The following is a 16036-nucleotide window of genomic DNA, read 5'->3' on the forward strand; positions in this document are numbered from 1 at the left end:
CGCTCATGCCCTTTCCGCAGCTGTGTGTACATGGGGCAACTATTGCCAGAAATCGCTTTCAAGTGATTATTGGGGGTCAGTCGCCTGGTGTAAAGGTACCTTTAGGGCTCTTTTACACGGAATGATTAGCGGTCAAAAAATAGTTGGATTGTGTGAAACTGAGTAATGCCGTTCAGTCATTCCCATTCACTAACGCAGTGCCCTGAAAGTCCAGCAATTGAGCGAATGGCGAATAAATGTAAACTATTATTATCTGCACGTATAAACTGACTGAATTTCAAAGCAACGTGTAAAGGGACCCTTGGCTGCAGTAACACAAGCACTAGTGGCTACCTCTAGAACTTCCTGAGAATTGCTGGGATGTGCCTACAAGCACTGGTGCGGTCATCAGTTAGCGCTATTACATGCCCGTAATGCTCATGAAATGGCACTAATTGCTGGGCTGCACCCTCGCTTGCAGGTGCAGCCCGGCAATTATTGGAAAGACGAGCGCTAGCGGCTGCCACTAGCACTTCTGTAACTGCAGCCTCAGGGCTTTATCCACACAAGCAAGCTTCTGGTGTGAGTTTTATGCGATGCGCACTAAGCTCGCCGGAATAGGAGTTTTTAAAATCAACCTGTGAAAAACCCATGTTGGGAAGTGAGATATGGCGCTCGCCGTGTGAATGTAGCCAACACTCGTGCTCAGTAACCTGCCCTAGAAGTGCAGTAAAACACCTTAGGAGGCATTTAACTAGAGAGCAATGACTTAATGTACATTTTAATCCCAAATCCCTTTACTAGTGGGAGCGAACTGGCTGATGGGGTGGAGAGCGTCCGTAAAGAAACGAGTCACATCGTTAGTTTATCTGCTGCTCTCGGCTTGTACGGTACAGGGAGCAGCTCCGGTGATGGGAAGGGATTGCTCCTGCTACCTTTTACGTGTTGTGTATCTGCGCCGTCATGTGACGGATAAGGCGCTCCTGAGCAGATTGATAACTTATTCTAAGCGCTGGTGGACTTCTCAGCGCTCTGTAGAGCGAGCCTGTGGGATCACATGACACATCCACGTTAAAGTTGCTCCAAAGTTGTAAAGGACACTATGGTTTGCGCTGTTTAACCATATATGAGCCTGCTTTTTCCCATTGTGATGAGGTTTATAACATGGCAGGATATATTATGTATCTGCATGGTCCCTGAAGGGTTATTACCTGGCGGTGTGCTGGAGTTGGTGCACACAATAAAGGCACGCTCTGAAGCCTAAGGTGTCCGCTGTCCTCTGAGCGCTGTTTCATGGCCACATATCCCCTTCTCTCCTCTTCTTCATACATTTGTACTCTTTCCCCCAATCTGTTTCTAATTGTAGGAGCAATGGATGGGGAGGGTCAGAGCTGACATGGCTACCCATATGTGTTACATGAGAACCCACATATGTTTTATGCCATATGAAGACCCTCCTAGTGTGCAGGGCCCGTTACTGGAATAGTCCGTACTCTCATCCGCACCCCACTCCTCAATTTGTGGGTGTAATCTGGGGTATTGTAGGGAATGGAGGTGATCACATTACAGCGAAGTTACATTGTATCCGCTGACGGTCTCGCTGTAGTTGTTCTGTGGCAGTGATATAGCAGAACGTTCTGCAATTTCTTTCATAGTTGTGAGGCGCTTGTTCTTGTAACCTGAACAGGATATTTATTTTCCTTGTTTGACCCTTTCTGTCCCCAAGTTCTCTAACCCCTCGCCTTCACTTGGCTTTAGAATGAATAAAGACCTGTAAAACTCCATGTGTTACCTCTGGATGGCATGTGAGTGTCCGTACAAACACTCCAGAACACCTATTGGCACAGGTACTGTAAAGCGTTGGTGGCTTGGGACCATAGAATAAGCGGACGTATGGCAGATGAATACCTCATTCATTTCTGTAGGGGTGCAGAGTGTATTGTAGAAGTAACTGCTTGTCAGATTTGACTTTCCTGCCTGAATATTGAAGAGGTCTGCTATTGTAGAGATGTGTGCTGGATACTGACGCCTGCACAAGATTTATAGCAGGGAGAAGAATAAAAAAAAGTAGAAATCGTCACACAAAAGTAAACATGGCAGCCGCTTTGCCTTACTAACAAACTTTAGTGGAGGCTCCTTAATAGAGATGAGCGAACTTACTCGTTTAGGGCGTTTTTGCACTCGAGCACCGCTTTTTCCGAGTAACTGACTACTCGGACGAAAAGATTCGGGGGGGGGGGGGCGGCGGCGTGGTGGAGCTGGGGGTAGCAGTGGGGAATGGGGGAGATCTCCCCCCCCCCCCCCCCCCTCCCCTCCCCTCTGCAACCCCCCGCTCACCCCCGGCGCTCCCAAATCTTTTTGCCCAAGTAGTTGCTTACTCAGAAAAAGCGGTGCTCGAGTGCAAAAACGCCCTAAACGAGTAAGTTCGCTCATCTCTACTCCTTATGTTTTTAGGTGGTTTCATGAACATTAGTGCTAAGGTAACACCATGTTTTGTAGGGAAAAAAAAATCACCTAGAAGAAATAGTTTTTGCTGTAAAATTTGGCATGCAGTTACATCTCAGGCAGATATACAAATGATTAGGGTTGTGGTGTGATTAGATGAACAGGCTTGTCAGCTGAGGTCCTATAAGTGGTTCCCCCTTGGCCTATAAAAGGCTCTCAGAGGCTCCTTGTGAGTAGTGGCCTCTTCTTTCGCTTGTGTAAAGCTTGTTGACCACTAGACGCCTCTACGATGCAGAGAAGAGATTTCCCCCCGTTACCAGAGTCTGAGAGGGGCGCATTATTGGGATGTGAGGAGCTGGATGGACGTATCGATGAATTACCGCCATCTGGGCCGTTCTGACCAGATGTTTTGGTGCTAAAGACCCAGACATCTTTTAGGGATTTTACCCATGTGGTGGTTTTATTGCCTTAGTTTGTTTTTTCTTCAGCTACTAAAATAATTTTTGCTGAGCTTTTTTTTTTCCCGTGACATATAGGGCTCTTTTTGTTTGTTTGGTTTTTTTTTTGTGTGTTTTTGTTTTGTATCTCTTTTTTCACTGACTTATTTATCTTTTTTTATTTTTAAGATTTAGTATAATTACTCTAAAATAAAGTACAGGAATGGGTTTCTCATTTTGTTTTGGATGTTTTAATATACAATTTGTATAGTTTTGGATTACAAGGCGCATATGAATCTGGTTTTGGTTGGCATCAGTGGTCGGTCATTTTCTATTTTATTCTGTAATTTTTTCTTGTACAATGTTTTTTTTTTTTAACCATTTATGTCCTCCTATGACGTAATATAAGACCTCTTGGGGTCATTCACATTGTGGTTTTTTTTTTTCTTTTTCTTAATTTCATACTTTTCCACTGTATCTTGGACATCTCCCAGAGCCCTAGTTAAAGGGAAAAACATTCCCCTGTAGTGACAATAGTCACAAACAGAAATGATCAGGGTCTGCTTGGACCCTGCATCTCTGCAGTGACAGAGGGCACCGTGTGGATACGTGATCACAAAGTTACATAGTGAAACTAAAGTTTCCGCTTAGTGGAAGTTATACTTCCACTTTCACTTTTTAGTACACAGTGCTCATTGAGCGCTATGTAGCCTCCAAAGGAGAAGGCAGAAGTGGTTAAACGCTTCTCCCTTCTCCTCCTGGTCCTTGACTGTGTGACAGCAGAGTGCCCGACCGGCTCATGCTTACCTGCAGGAGCAGAAGCTTTAATCCCGCTTTGTACTTCTGCTATCAGCTGGAATTAAAGCCCAGGATAAAGCGCCATATATTTATCATGCATGGTCCTCAAGGGGTTACGAGATGTTGGGATCAGTGGATGTGTGAGCGCACATGAAGTGACCAGGCTCGGGATGGCTTCAACAGACCACCAGTAGGGAGGATCTTCTGATCGTCCAACAAGCGTGAGCAGCTCCAACTGTTTTGTTGTCTCGAACCAGAGAAAGGTGACCCAATCATTACAGGCCCGTGTGTCTGTTGAAACCATTTCCAGGCACTTGGTTGAAGAACGTTTGGTCTCACAGCACCCATTACAGGGGCTGCCTTGGACCCCCATCCACCGTCGCCTCTCTTTCCAGTGGTGTTGTGAATGACGAAACTGGACTGTTATGGGTTGGAACCAGATAGTCTTTAGCTATGGATCCACGTTTAGTTTTTTGCACTGACAACATCCATGTTCGTGTCTGGAGACCTGGGGGTGAGCGGCACACTGCCCCCACTGCTGGTGCGATGGTCTGGGGGCCATAGCATGAGACAATCAGTCACCCCTAGTAGTGGTACAAGGGACAATGACAGCTCAGCGATATGTTCAGGACATCCTGCAGCCACGTGTTCCTCTCATGGCGGCTTCAATGAGGCATTTTCCAGTACGATAATGCTCGACCACACACACAGGGTATCACAGGAATGTCTCCACAACATTGGCACTCATCCATGGCCTGCCCCGTCACCAGATATATTGCCAATAGATCATGTATGGGACCATCTGGGATGCCAAATTTGACCGCTTATGAGTTTGCACAATGTAGAGTCTAAGTTTTATAGCAAATGTGGACCGATATGCCGCAGGATACCATACAGAACCTGTATGCCTCCATGTGCACCTGTAGAACATGTTGTATCCAAGCTGGAGACGGTACAACAGGGTACTAGAGCCTCCATGCCCACCCCTATCGCATCTTGTACCGCCTCTAGCATGGATACAACAGGGTACTAGAGCCTCCATGCCTGCCTGTATCACATCTTGTATCTAAGGTAGAGGTGGTACAACAGGGTATTATAGCCTCCATACCTGCGCGTATCACCTCTTGTATCCAAGCTAGAGGTGGTACAACAGGGTACTAGAGCCTCCATGCCCACCTGTATCACATCTTGTATCCACGCTAGAGGCGATACAACAGGGTGGTAGAGCCTCCATGCCCACCTGTATCACATCTTGTATCCAAGCTAGAGGCGATACAACAGGATACTAGAGCCTCCAGTCAAGGAGTCGGTTTTCCCCAATAAATGACCCTTTTGCTCTGATATTGTAATCACTTATATCAATTTTACAATCACACAGAGAAAGTTACATTAGTTTGTGACAACTCCTTGGTGCTTCATTTTTTTTCTTCTTTAACAATGAGTGTAGTTGGTGTAATCCGGTGTTAACATGTCAGACATACTAAAAGAATGTTTCTGCCATACATCTGTGCTATAGAAGTGTATGAGTTCCATATAATATACATCTTGATCCTTTCCTTTTTTTTTTTTTTTTGGTTTAGTATACAACTTTTTGCTCAATTTATTTATTTATTTTTTTTTTTCTGGTCTGAGAATCATATTGTTAGATTTAAATAATCCCATGGGACACGCAGAATCCTAAAGGAGTTTTCAGAGTCGTGTTTTTTTTTTCTAGGTAGTTTTGGGCTTCCTGTGCCCAAAAGTATATAAAATCCACATGCCCTCTATGGTGCCGGACTGCTGTTTCTGCAGTCTGGTGCTGCGGTATCTGACAGGTAATGTCACCCGTCCAGAAAGCTGGGTAACAACCTGTAAACTTGTCATGTGGGTTTCTAGCCCTGGGCAGGTTTACAGGGTGTCACTGATGTCCCTGTTGGGGCTTCTGTTGGTTGCAGCAGTCACGTGTATGAACAGCACATCTGACCGCTGCAGACAAAATAAATGGATCAGTATAACGGACAGACCATTGAAATGAGTGTGTCAGCATACCTTGCTGCATACAGCCCGGGCAGCTATGGGGACCTTACAGGTTCCCTTTAATTTGATACATCTTTACCAAACGGGCACATAAGGCTCTGTTCTCACTTAAAGGGAAGCTGTCACCAACTATTAACTAAGTTGTGGTGCTTCTAGTTTAGGTCACGTGGAGCCCAAGGGGCCTCTCTTCATACTTACCTGGTCCCCCGTTCCTGCATTGTGCCCCGGTAAAGTCAGTGCACGCCCAGCAAGCGTTACTGTCCAGAAGATTACGTGTGCACACGCACAGAGATACATGGGAATGTGCGCACACTCCCTTCTGGAAAGAATCAAGCTTGCTGTGCATGCTGACTTTGGCGTTGACCCCACAGGAATGGGGAAACGTGAGAGTATGAACAGAGGCTCCCCGAACTCCACGTCACCTGAACTATAAGCCCCATAAGTTAGTTTCTAGGTGGTGACAGCTTCCCTTTAAACTAATATTTTTTTTCCACAAGATTTACATTGCTCTTGGTGTAGGGGGACCCGCTGCACTGTTCTGTCAAGAAAACCCACAACTTGATGGTCTCTTTAAGAAGTCAGTGGCAAACCTTTTCAGAACAGGTCCTGATGTATCCGTCATGGATCCCGTAAAAGCAGAAGCTTGTCAACGTAGTTTTAAAAGGCTGTATACCTTGCCACTACCTTGCGCCTAGCTTCCAGACTAGGAGATGAAGGCTCGCATGTTGGTTATGATCGGCCACTTTTCTCTGATGCAGTTCTGACACTTGAGACCAAATGTTCTTGAAAAGCACATGTCACTTATTTGTAGGTAATTCTCCCCTGCAGGATGAAACCAATCTAAGAACAGGTTGCCGGTAGAAGAAATGTTGACATTGTCTGATAGCATGTGAACTGAGCTTTCAATTTCTATATAGTTCTGGAAAAATGAATGATGAACTCGGCTCTGGGAAGCCCACACTGCTGCTGATCCCCGAGCCCCTAGGATTGGAGTGGACATGACTAGTGCAGCTAAAGGAATCTAATATTGGCTTCATGTTATTCTTCACTACAGTAATGCTTCTCTGGGATACTGGTCAGCAATATTGGAAGCGTTTAAGGGACTTTGTTTTTTTTTGTTTTTTGCTTTTTTTAAAATGTATTTATGTACAATTATTCCCCACCACACCTCAAAACTAAATAAGAGTCATTCCTTAAATGATGCTAGAGTACCACTTCTGTGCTCCATTGCCACATCCTGTCACGTCCCATGGGCCTGTTTGTGCGACATAACTGATGACATCCCGTTTAGGGACCCCACATTAGCTGCAGCGGTTACATGGTGGCAGGGCGGCAGTATGTCAGATGATTGTTGACTTTTTTTTTTTTATATATATTTTTTTTTAATCCGAAAACCCCTTTAAAGCAATGTCTGTTTGGGTATTATTTTGCAGATCACATATTTTCTGTCCATCTCTTATTTAGTTGACTCCTTTTACACTCCACAAGGTAGAGAAATGGGAGAAAACCCTTGCATCTAAATATAGTGGCCTAGACATGTCTTGTTGGCAGCTCCCCGGCATCTGGGGCACACACTCCCTGGCTACATCTCTGAGGTATCCCTTTAAAGGGAACCTGTGACGTTGCACATGCAGTCCATTCTACAATCAGCATGTTCTAGAGCAGGAACAGCTGTTGTTCATGTACATGCTTATACAGACAGCTGTCAATCACTGAAGGGACCGCCCACTGGACCGCTAGGTTCAGGATGTGCAAAGATATACATGAATAAAATACAAGTTGTGCTGAATCTTTCCCCATAAAATACAAACCCTATAACATGCTGCCTGCACCCTGGACAGGGTTGGGGATTAGATACATTTCTTGCTTGTTTACAGTAATCATTTGAACAGATAATGTGGAAACCAGTTACCCTGTGACTTTCCTGCATGCAGCCCACAGGCTATAGAATATTGTGCAGCAATAAATTATCATCTGCCATAAACAGTGGTTTCTAATTTGTTGATTGGTTCTAAGGTAATGAAGGGGAATATGTACTGATACAGTTGGTCATCTGTTTGAAGAGTAGTGCCTGAACTTCTGAAACTGCTGTGGGTACATGTCAGTGCACACCAGTCCTTCACTAGTTTACAGCATATTGATGACCCACTCTAAAGGTGCTTTTATCCGGAACGACCTGTCGGGCATCTCGTCGTCCCAGTGATAATTGTTACTGAGCTTTTATAGAGGAACCATTCTCACTAGTGAGTAGGGGTGCAGCAGGCGCAGGATGATTCCGGCCCGCCGGCCACCATTCGCAGTAAGCAGGCAGTCGTAGATAAGCGAACAGCTGCCTATTCACACGGGCCGATTCATCGTTTGGTTTTCTGCTTGCAGAAACTGAACGAGAAGCAAGAGTTCTTGTTCGCCGTTCAGTCGGTGCAGCATTTACACTGAACGATAATTGTTTAGATTCTCACAGGAATCCAAGCGATTACAGGGCTGTTTACAAAGCACAAGTCTTCAATAATTGATCATCGGGGGTCTGCCACTTAGGATTTCTGTCAATAAGCTGTTTGCTGTCCCTGGCAGACAACTGATCAGAGGGGATCCTGAGAAGCAGACCCCTAATGATTGATTATTAATGACCGATCCATAGAATAAGTCATTCGTAGTTCGGTCCTGGAAAACACCTGAGAAGTCGGTGAAACTTAGAGCTGTCATTGGCCATGAACATGGTTTTATGGCTACATCTCAGTTAAACAGGACCTGTGACATCCTCTCACAGGTGAACCTGGCTCCATACCTTTACAGACAGCTCTTTGCTGATTGTAGGGCTTATTTTCCTCCAGCGCCCCCCATACCCCGATTCATCCACAGTCGCTTCCGTTGGTTTTAAAAACTAGTAAATTATCGAGTGGGCGGTGGAGAATGTCCATATGGCAATTTACTAGTATTGGGCTCTAAAACTAATTGTGAGTGCTGGTGGGCAGTGGACTGGAAGGAAAAAACAGCACTGCAATCAATGAACAGCCATGTGTAAATGCATATGGCCAGATTGACTTGTGAGAGGATATGACAAGTCCTCTCTAAAGGGATTGTCTGAACACTGTTCCCCCATGGCCACAAGATAGCTAATCGCTCATGCTTCCCGCTCAACTCCTTCTCCCTCCCCGAACGGCTCCGGATATCCCTGGTGACATGATGTTTACAGCAGCCTGTGATGTCCCTTAAACAGACTGCTGCAGCCAATGAGCCATGAGCTCTGGTATTGGCTACAGCAGCAGGTTTGTGGGACATCAGCCTGTAAACATGATGTCATCTGGAAGACCCAAAATCACCAACGGGGTGAGCGTGCAACAGTGAGTGTGAGCTATTTGTTATATTGTGGCCAGGGCGGAGCTGTTTTTTTTTTTTTTTAGACAAACCTTTTAACTCTTGACAACCCCTTTAAAGGGAATGTGTCATCTGATCCTATTTTGTAAATGCAAGTTTTTAATGTTTAACATTTTTGTTTTTGTGTTTGTTTTATGTTTAATATATATTTTAGTGTTTTTTTGTTGTTTGTTTTTTTTCTTCTTCCTAATGTCACAATCTATATTCTTAAAAGAAAATCATGAAAACCTGCATTTTTCATACCACTTAATCCAATAATAGTCTAATTCTTCTTGTTTAGCGTTCATCTCATTATGACCACAGGCAAGATTCCAATGAAAGAGAATACCATCACAACAGGAGATGATCACAACTCACCTCCTCCCCCTCCCTGCACAATCACCTATGCACAAATCACAGAGCATGCTCACATCATTATGGGCATGCTTTGTGACTTGTGGAAAGGTAATTGTGCCAAAACGTTCTGTTGTAAAGCGTATATCTCGGAGGGTATGTTCACACAGTGGAATATTTTCAGCCTCTAAATCCGCATCAGAAATGCGTGGGAAGCCACATATTTCTGCTGTGGATTCGCATGTGAAATTAGCCCTTTTGAGCGACAAAATCCACGCGTAGAAATTCTAACATAATTCTGCACAGATCCTCCTGAAATCACATCGGAAATTCCACGTGCAGATATCGCTCCTTGACGTGTAAATACACGGCAGAAATGCGCTTCTTAGCCTTGGGTTTCTATGGTGGTTTAGGAGGCGGAATACACACAGATCTGTGGCGGGTTATGCTGTGTGACCATAACCCTGAATTCTGTTCACTGCAGTTCGGGCAAGATGGCCGCCACCATAGTCACGCCTACATAGTCATCTACACACAATAGGATAAAATATCTGCAATTGGAAAATAAAAACTGATTAGAAAATTGAATATGTCTCACTATCTGGGTAATTAGTGAAAAAATTCTAGGTGATGCCTTCTTTTAGAAGGGCATCAGTCACCATCTCTATACTGCTCTCGGGGCATCAGTCACCATCTCTATACTGCTCTCGGGGCATCAGACACTGGCAGGCTCACTGATTACTATAGGTCTGTATCTGTGCAGTAGTTTGGTAGAAATGTAGACTTTGTAAGCAGCAGTCACACAGAGGACTAGTCTTATACATAAAACGCAAACTGTCTGTTTGTGTCGTATACAAAGCCACAGTTCTGGTCTGATCTGAGTGAAATTTTGCATGAGCGTTCTTCAGCACCTGGCTACGAATACTGGCGGAATTAAAAATCAAAAACTCACCGACTTCCCCTGTAATTTTTGTTGCCAATAGCAACCAATCACAGCTCAGCTTTCATTTCTTATACTACTATGGTAAAATGAAAGCTGCGTGTCAGCGAGTCCGCCAACCGTGTCTGCTGGTGGCACTTATATAGCAACTAATGACATTAATGAACATCTCAGCTAAAATAAATATTACTGAAGATGTTTGCGCCTAAAGTTGATGTGCCACATTGCGCAGCGCCTCATAATCAACTTTTTGACAAACGAATGATTCGGCTGCAAAATGGCGTAGTGACATCAGTTATTATGTAGAAGAGGGAAATAACGTTTAAAGCACACTTTTTCCCAAAAATTTTTTTAATTAGATTTACAAGCCATTTTCCAGGACTTGTAGTCGTATCAAGGATTTCTGCAAGATACATTGTATATACAAAAAGAAACATTATGCTCAACTAAGAAGCGTCTGTTATTGAGATAACGTAAGGAAATCAAAGTTACATAGCATTTCTTTGCATAATATTTGTTAAATCCAGATGCTTTGGGAGATCTGAATGGAATCCTAACTGCACATTGTAACAACACATATGGCAGCCATGGCTTCCAGGTGTTATTGAATTTGTCCAATTTGTTATTAGATCTAGCATACATTTCCTCATAGGTATAATGATTGGCCATTATGTCTATTAATTCTTTTAAATGCCCAATGTTTAATAACCAATCCCTGCGCTTACACACAGGTATATCACCTAGTACTCTCTATTCATGAACTGTGGGTACCCCTTCCCATCTCACACGCTGGCCACTGACTGACAGCCAGCTCTCTATGCACAGTTGTAGGCTACACATACAGGGGGAGGACAAAAATATGGAAACCCCTGACCAATGGAACCTTGTTGCTCGGGCAGATGTTCACTTCTGCCCGGAAATATCTGTATCCTATTACCTCCACTTAAAAGCAGTCACTACATGTATGTCTTATTGATAGAGTTAAAATTTACTGCTAGTATTGCGAAATATGATTTATAATCCCATGTAATTTAAGACCTGCATTCCGTACGGTATTTCCATATTTTTGTCCCCCCCCCCCCCCCCCCTGTACATCAGATGAATGCAAACAGCCCAATCAGAAGCGCCCTAACAAAGAGGGCTCTAACTAGCTCCTCTTAAAAATCTAGTCTCTATGAATAGGTCTATGCTTACACGTTTCTTAAAGCAAGTTTAGTGAAATCCATTTCCTTCCAGTGAAGACAGTATAGTGAAATATTCCTTGAATGTTTTATTAACCCTTTGCAATCCAATTTTGGATTCAGGGTTTCCTAGGGGGCATTCTCTTTCTGCCATTATACAATGACACTCTCTGCTGTCTATAGCCAGTACTGCGGTATGGGACATGCTGGAGAGGCCACCGACAACAGAGAGGCCAGTAATATACAGTAAGAATACCCTGACGGACGTCTTCCGACATCAGAGCTGTACAGCCTTCAATCAGAATGTCTGAAGGTGTCAGACAATGGATTGGAAAGGGTTAATAATGAAGTGATTGTGACCATGCGTATAACTATTGTTAGCTTTGTAATTGTCCACCTATATTACTTGTATATAAAACTCTTTCTTCTGAATTTCACTGTCTAGGTTAATCCACAAAGGAGCCAACAGAATTGTTCACTAAACAGAAACGGAGATTAATCTGTCTGTAAAACATGTCTGTCCGGGAGTCCTTCAATCCAGAGAGTTATGAGCTTGACAAAAACTTCCGCCTGACTCGATTTGCAGAGCTTAAAGGCACCGGTTGCAAAGTCCCTCAAGATGTCTTGCAGAAACTACTGGAGTCCTTGCAGGAGAATCACTTCCAGGAAGATGAGCAGTTTCTTGGGGCAGTTATGCCAAGGTTGGGTAAGTGGTAACCATTTCTGCTTTTGTTTCCTCTCAAGTAATTTAAAAAAAAAAGGTAAAACACTTCATATAACTTCTGTATTATAATGCATTTGTCTTCAGTTTTATAGCATCACTCCATGGGAAATAACAATGCAAACTGTGGTTACCCCAGTATTCTTCTTACCCTATACACATTCAGGGGTCCAGGAAGCAGTGACATGTATAGGTTGCTCAGGTGTTCACACTGTATAATGGATTTAGCTGCCCATGTAAGGGTGGTTTCACATCTGTGTCAGAGCCTCCGCCCAGAGGTTCCGTCGCAGATCTTGCTGCAAATACTGGAAGAAAAAGCGCTGCATGCAGCATTTTTTCCTTCGTCGGGAAAGTTGGCGGATCCCATTGTAGTCAATAGGGTTCTCCCGGCGCTGTTCGGTTCCGTCCAGAGATGAAACCGCTTAGCCACGGGGATTCCCCTTTCCTGCTCCTCGAATGGGGAATCCCCTGTATGAAAGCACTGTAACGTGGAGGGATCACTGTGGTCACCATTCATTGTATTTCTTGGACTAATAATATTATGACTGTTCATCAATCACAGACAGTTCCTTTAACTGTTTTCTAAACTTGAGAAAGAACATTTGTCACCAGCAGCTGCAGGTATAACTAAAGCAGTTCTGCATTTTAAGAATGCTCTGAACCCCTAAATATCTGAAAGGAATTGTCCAAGACTCATAAGCAGTCTTCATTATATCTATTTATGCTACCGTGAAGATCTTTGTAATTGTCTTACTGTTAAAAATCTGTGGAGCTAAGCAGTATGGTCATACGCCCCTACTGCCATCGCTGAACTTCCACTGACGTCCTATGCACCATCCATCAGCCTTTGCATCTGTATGCCAAGAACTCTGTCACTGGCGGTGGGCTGCACTCACATTTGGATGGACTGTGCATGCACCAATGTTTTTCCCAGGCACCTGCACATGGTCAGTTCATCTGCATGCCAGGGACATAGCTGATATACATGTACACCAAGCTGCAAAGGCTCCTAGATTGTGTACGTAATTTTGACAACTGGAGCATGGCTCATATATGTAATAGTCAAACAATTACAAAGATCTTCATGGTAACATAAATAAATGAACTAAGACTGTTTAGGGGTCTTGGACAACCTCTTTGATCTCCTAATCATAGATTTATTAATAATTATAACCCAAAAAATGTTAACTTGAAGTTTTACAAACTAATACACTGGTTTGCTGAATGCAGTTGGCTGTAGAATTGACAGTCCTGATTCTGTAGGGTTTTAATGCAAATGTCCTATATAGTGTTGTGTTTATAAAGTGAAGGGGAAAGTGCTAATTACCATAATCATGTAATACTTCTGATCTCTGATCCTCTTCTCTCCTACCTTGTTTACCTATATGTGTTCCAATATGGCTCACCTTCTGTCTCTCCCGACCCTTCCAGTGCCGGCACATGGGAAACTGTAAGCATAAAGGGAATCTTTCACCTCCAATGAGCCCCATAAACCAAAGTAATGACTGCATAGCAGAAGGGTTACTGGTTTTGTAGGTGTCTTTTATATACTTGAGTTCCCCTCCTGTACCTGCAAACTGGCTGCTTGCCGCATAAAGCGGACTACTGACTGTGCGCAGATAATAGTGACCTATTCATATGACTAGTCCTCTCCATTATATGCATGCACAGACAGCAACACCTTTGTGAATGTACAGCAGGGAACAGGAAGGGGAGTTCCAATGTAAATGACACCTATTGAACTCCTTGTCCCTTCTACTGTGCAGTAATTTAGGCCTTATAGGGCTCATTGGAGGTGACAGATTCCTTAGGCAACATAGTCTTTGGCTGGGAGATGGGTTACAGTATCAGCAAAATTCCTCACTGCTCTGTCCTCAGTGAAGACAAAGCAAGACAAGTCTTTGCATAGCAATGCAAATTTTCATTAGTTCAATTTTGGAGTACATATAATGTTCTAGTCTTTTTTTTGGGGGGGGGGGGGGGGGGTTACCAACCCATGTCAGAATTGCTGTTTTTTTGTTTTACGGTATTTGTCGCAGTTTAATGTGATCATTTTATAGCCTTGGCTATTAAAGCGATTTTATGTGCAAAAACTATTGATGAGCTTTCCTCAGGATAGGTCATCAATAGTTAATCGCTGGGGGTCCTAGGGATAGCTCATCAATAGTTTTTGCTTGCAAAACCCCCTTAAATTCTGTAATCTCAGTTATATGTACTATATGTTTATTTATTTTTCAGTCCCAACTTAAATATGCGATCACCTGATTGCTAGAATCATACTTTGCAATACTTCTGTATTGCAGTGCGTATTGCCTGCAAGCTTAACCCTGGGCTTGATGGGTGTACTAAGATGGCAGATGTGGGAATGTTCATTAGGCCTACCATTAGCTGCTATCATGACCCATCAGCTCCATTGCATGTAAAATCAAAAATAATTTATAGACGTTTCCAACCATTTTGTGCCTGCTGTAAGCACTTATGCAACTCCATGGTAACAGACCGCAAATAAACTCTGCGTAGCCTTTTCTGCTAAATCCCCTCAACTTCCATTCACTTAGTATATTCGCAGGTAATAGGGACAGATAGAAAGGAGTATGACTACAGGATCCGGGTACACGGGGTTGGCTTGTTGTCTGTTACTTCTTACCATAGAGATACATAGGTGCTGTAAACACAGAATGGTTGGAAGTTTCTAATGAAGGCTATTTGCAAAGTTATTATTTTTTATTTTAGATGAATTGGAGCAATACAAAAAATAAAACATTGTGAAGATGGACATGGTTTTACAGCTAAATCCCTCTCCTTTAGCTCATTCTCAACTAAAGTGAGGAGTAACAGCCAAGACCAAGGAGCTTCCATAAAGTCTTACAGACTGATGTGATGTTTTACTCTGCAGCGTAAAGTTCCTGTTCTGTAAGAGAATAGAGGAATTGCAACTGAAGGATCATTCCTCTGTAATTACGCCTCGTGCACATCTGAGCGGAGGCACTTTGACTTTGTTGTACTCTATCATCTTGTTCTTGTTGCTAGGCTTTCTTTAAACCATCCTGTTCTCCTTTTTAATGCTGTAGTCCCACTTCCAAAAAAAGTACTATATCTTGATATTGCAAGACCATAAGTGAAGTAAATGCCAAGAAAAATTGGGCTTTTAGTACTAAAAAAAATTATACAAAAACTAACTTTCATAATGTGTTTGGGCTTTATATTTGTCAATGGACACCAGAAAACTGTAGTGTTTTCTTTAAGGTGGTGGATTTCACCCTTGCTACTACTGTGTAATTTTACCTTTAAGGCATCCATCCATACACATAAGGCATTGATCAGCAGCAGTGCTTCTGATCATTGATATGTATGATCCCACCAGCTACAGTAACGATCCTGGAACTCAAAAATTATATGGCCATGGAATGGTGTAAAATAAGGATATGTCATACTGGCGTCCATCAAAGGGTTATCCAGAATTACAAAAATATATCTGCTTTCCCAAGAAACACAGCTACTTTTGTCTATGAATTTTGGGGGTTTTACGGCTCAGGTGAAACAGAGATACAATACCAGGCAACACCGTTATTTTTAATCCTGAATAACCAATGAAGTGCCCCCATCCAGTGGAGGAGGCTGATAGTGGGTACATGCTTAATGAATGGCACATGACCGCTACCGGCTTCTTCTGGGCTCGGAGCAGCCATGACCGGGGCTTCTGCACTGGATGGGAGGACTCTTAGGGCCCATTCGCACAAGTGTATTTCCCATCTGTATGCTGCCTGTATGTTTTTGTTTTTTTTTAACAGCATACAAACCCATTCTAGCC

General features: G+C 43.3%; 1 protein-coding gene across 3 annotated transcripts in view; it reads left to right on the forward strand.

Moving 5' to 3' along the window:
- Positions 1 to 16036, forward strand: part of SEPHS1 (selenophosphate synthetase 1) — a 47906-nt gene that overhangs the window by 2468 nt on the left and 29402 nt on the right. For all 3 annotated transcript variants that reach the window (XM_066592034.1, XM_066592033.1, XM_066592035.1), the window contains exon 2: positions 11950 to 12210. In XM_066592034.1, coding sequence (XP_066448131.1) covers positions 12018 to 12210 — 193 coding nt within the window. In that variant the 5' untranslated portion in view covers positions 11950 to 12017. The remainder of the gene's footprint in view (positions 1 to 11949; positions 12211 to 16036) is intronic.

This window comes from Eleutherodactylus coqui, chromosome 2 (genome assembly GCF_035609145.1).
Source record: "Eleutherodactylus coqui strain aEleCoq1 chromosome 2, aEleCoq1.hap1, whole genome shotgun sequence".
NCBI classification, from domain to species: domain Eukaryota; kingdom Metazoa; phylum Chordata; class Amphibia; order Anura; family Eleutherodactylidae; genus Eleutherodactylus; species Eleutherodactylus coqui.